Source organism: Zingiber officinale, chromosome 4B, assembly GCF_018446385.1.
Source record: "Zingiber officinale cultivar Zhangliang chromosome 4B, Zo_v1.1, whole genome shotgun sequence".
NCBI classification, from domain to species: Eukaryota; Viridiplantae; Streptophyta; class Magnoliopsida; order Zingiberales; family Zingiberaceae; genus Zingiber; species Zingiber officinale.
Window position 1 is genome coordinate 132,778,244 of NC_055993.1, and position 3,688 is coordinate 132,781,931.

Sequence of the window (3,688 nt, forward strand, 5' to 3'; positions counted from 1 at the left end):
GTATTTGATATGAAAGGGTTGTAAGTAAAAGATAATCATTTAATATATCGAAATTGACCGGATTAAGTCACAGGATCAAATCAAATTAGTATTAGGATTTAATAATTATTCTAATAATTTGATTAATATATAATTATTAAATTTTTAATATTAATTTGATTTGATCGGATGACTTGATCCGATTAATCCTGATATATCGAATAATTTTTTTTAGTAAGAGATTTCTTCACCTCCGTTAGAATTCGAGGAGGATGATAGTCATTAAAACTAGACTTTGGATCGTAGTCGATCGACTAGGAAACCTAACGTCATAACTTAGATCTTTACAAAGAACAATTAAACAAAAGAGTTATTAAAGTTTTGTTTCCATAACAAATAGTACTGAACTAGCTTTATTAACCAAAAGAATATTCAAATCTATGTGCATGCCAACTTTGATGCATGTAATTACTCCAGCCCAAACAAAAGAATTAGAGAATAACAAAATAGAACTCCCCATGCATGCATGCATGCTTCTATATGTAGATTTCTCCCCAGTTTTCTCCTACGTCTAAGGCTTGATTGGAGGACAGTGTTTGCCATTGTTTGCTGATCCACCGGTGCAGCCAGATCCCGGAGTGGGGACCCCGCCCTTCGGCAGGACTTGAAAGATGAAGCCCTTCCTCATCTCCATCGTCCCCAGCAGCAGCCTCGCTGCACAGACAGGCTGAGAACTCATCAGCACACAGCTCACCAACAGCATCGCTGTAGCAAACAGCACCACCCTTCTGCTTGCTGAAGAACAAGACATGGCTATATATTCTTGTTGCAGACTGTTTTCTCCTTAATTCTGTACGTATATATAACTAAGGAGGGGAGGCAGAAGGCACGGCTATTTATAGATACTGCATGAAGGAGGACCTCGTCAACCGTGGGTTAGGAAGATCTTGAGCAGGACTTGGAACGAGTAAAAGCTAAGCTTTTCCTGCCCTTCAAACAAGCTACATAGTGCATGCTTAATTTGGTCTCAGCATTCATGGCTGCATTTGTGAGAACATATGGAGAGAGGCAACACCGTGTTGTGGTTTCTTTCTGGAGAAGAATGAAAGAATTCGGGTTCGTTCAAGGGTCGTCGATATATGTCATTTATTTATTTTGCGTGGTCAGCCGGTCTAAGCTTTGAATTGTATTCCGACGTGTAACTGGTTAATAAATAACAGATGAGGACTTTGGTAAGCAGAACCCATTCCATGCGGACTTTGAAGGCCGCTATTTATCCTGCTTCATAATAACGTCGAAGTCAATTGCTTAATTTTTTTGAACTTCAAATGAATACCGTATCTCCAATGCAAAAGAGCAAATTAGAAGTGCTTGCTTTTTTATCAGCACTAACTTGCAATTTTAGAAGAATAAATAAATTAAACTATAATCCAAATTCTACCTCAATATTCTTTTAGCAATCGTATGTAGGAAAATAATTCGGACATGGCATGGCCACGTTCATAATTTATTTATTTTTTTCTGTGATATTAATCTTTCCTATTTTAGTGGTATGAGTCATCCTATTCTTATGGTTAAATCTTATCACTTGAGTTGTATTTAAAGGGGTCGAAGCTATGAAACAAATCAGATCTCAGAATTAAAGTTTCTCTAGTTTCTATTTTTCGATTATTTGTGCATTACTTTCCACCTGTGCAGTTTTTCTCCCCTTGCTACTGTATTTTTTTTTTAGTGCTACGTGTGTTTTTTTTTCCTTTTTTCCTGCATCCTTTGCTATTCATCAATTCTGTGCCAACACTTGGTATCAGAGCGTTGGTAGTATAAGACATCCAAGAATCTACGATTCCATAAAATGTCGAGCATCCCAGTAAAGGAGAACGGCGGAGTGTCATTTCCCTATCCGATGCTAAGTCCTCACAATTATACTGTGTGGGCAATAAAGACAGAGGCGATCCTTGATGCCCAGGGAGTCTGGGAGGCGGTGGAGCCAGTGAAAGGAGCCCAGGTGGATGCAAAGAAGGACAAAAAGGCACGTGCATACATCCTTCAGTGTGTCCCCAAAGACATCCTTCTCCAGATCGCAACAAAGAAGACGGCGAAGGAAGTCTGGGACAGCCTCAAGACGAGGTACCTTGGTAGTGATCGGGTGAAGAAGGCACGTGTACAAACATTGAAGAGCGAGTTTGACGCTCTCCGGATGAAAGAGACCGAAACGATTGATGAGTTTGCTGGCAAACTCAGCGCCCTAAGCAGCAAGTTCTCCACCCTTGGTGCCACGCTTGAAGATTCCTCGTTGGTAAAAAAATTGCTCGATTCTGTCCCTGATAAATTCTTTCCTATTGTTACTGGTATTGAGCAATTCTACGACCTTGAGTCTATACCATTTGAGGAGGCTATAGGGCGACTGAAGGCGTACGAAGAACGAACGCTACGACTACGCAGCAACACCAACGGCACTGAAGGTGAGCTCCTATTAACTCATGCCGAATGGCAAATGCGACAGAAGGGGAGCAACGTGGACACTTCGTCAGGAGGAAAGGGGCGTGGGTCCAGCAGCCCTAGTCGTGGCAAATGGCGTGGACGTGGGCGAGGGCGCGATCGTGGCCGTGGTACGCAACGCCAAGATAGTGCAGGAGGGACTAGCGGCAACAACAGTGGCACTCGAGACAAGAGACATATAAAATGTTTCAATTACGAGAAAATGGGGCATTATGCGTCCGAATGCTACAACAAGCGGCGTGATGATGAGGCTCACCTCACTTGTGCCACCGATGAAGAGTCGGCACTGATGATGACCGTGTCTCACGAGGAGTCTGACACTAGGCGTGAGCGGTAGGATACCATTCTGCTCAGTGAAGATAGATTGCTACCGGAGATGTACCGCGACGTTAAGAAAGAAGATAAAGACGTCTGGCACCTTGACAACGGTGCCAGCAACCACATGACTGGCCATCGCGAGAAGTTTCAAGAACTAGATGAAACCATCACAGGGAGGGTGAGATTTGGCGATGGATCAACCATTGAGATCATGGGCAAGGGGACGGTTGTGTTCGAATGCAAGAATGGCGATCGGAAGGCTCTCCACGAGGTATACTACATTCCGAAACTTTGTAGTAATATCATAAGTCTCGGTCAATTGACAGAAACTGGGAACGAAGTGCACATGGAGAAAGATATCATGAAGGTGATTGATAGGAGCGGGAAGCTCTTGATGCGGGTAAAGCGAACACAAAATCGCTTGTACAAGGTAACCTTGAAGACATGCAAGCAAGTCTGTCTCCTAGCAAGCCTAGAAGACCCAAGCTGGTTATGGCACACAAGGCTCGGACATGTCAATTTTCACGATTTGAAGCTGTTAGGGGAGAAGAAATTGGCAGTTGATGTGCCTCCATTGCCCCAGCCGAACAAGCTTTGCGAGGTATGTGTGGTCGCTAAACATGCAAGGTCACCATTCCCGCACCAAGCAAACTTTAGAGCGACAAAGCCGTTGGAACTTCTCCATGCTGATATTTGCGGGCCAATTTCACCAAGTACACTGGCTGGTAACAAATATTTCTTTTTGATTGTTGATGATTGTACAAGATGGATGTGGGTATTTGTATTGGCAGCAAAGAAAGATGTATTCCAAGCATTCAAGAAATTCAAGTCCGTGACGGAGAACACGACTGAGTACAAGATCAAAACACTTCGGACAGACCGTGGCGGTGAG

General features: G+C 43.2%; 1 protein-coding gene across 1 annotated transcript; it reads left to right on the forward strand.

Moving 5' to 3' along the window:
* Positions 1-1,831: 1,831 nt before the first annotated feature.
* LOC121978712 lies at positions 1,832-2,815 on the forward strand. Its single transcript, XM_042531013.1, has one exon. It carries the CDS (start codon positions 1,832-1,834, stop codon positions 2,813-2,815), a length of 984 nt encoding a protein of 327 aa, XP_042386947.1.
* The last annotated feature ends 873 nt before the right edge of the window (positions 2,816-3,688 follow it).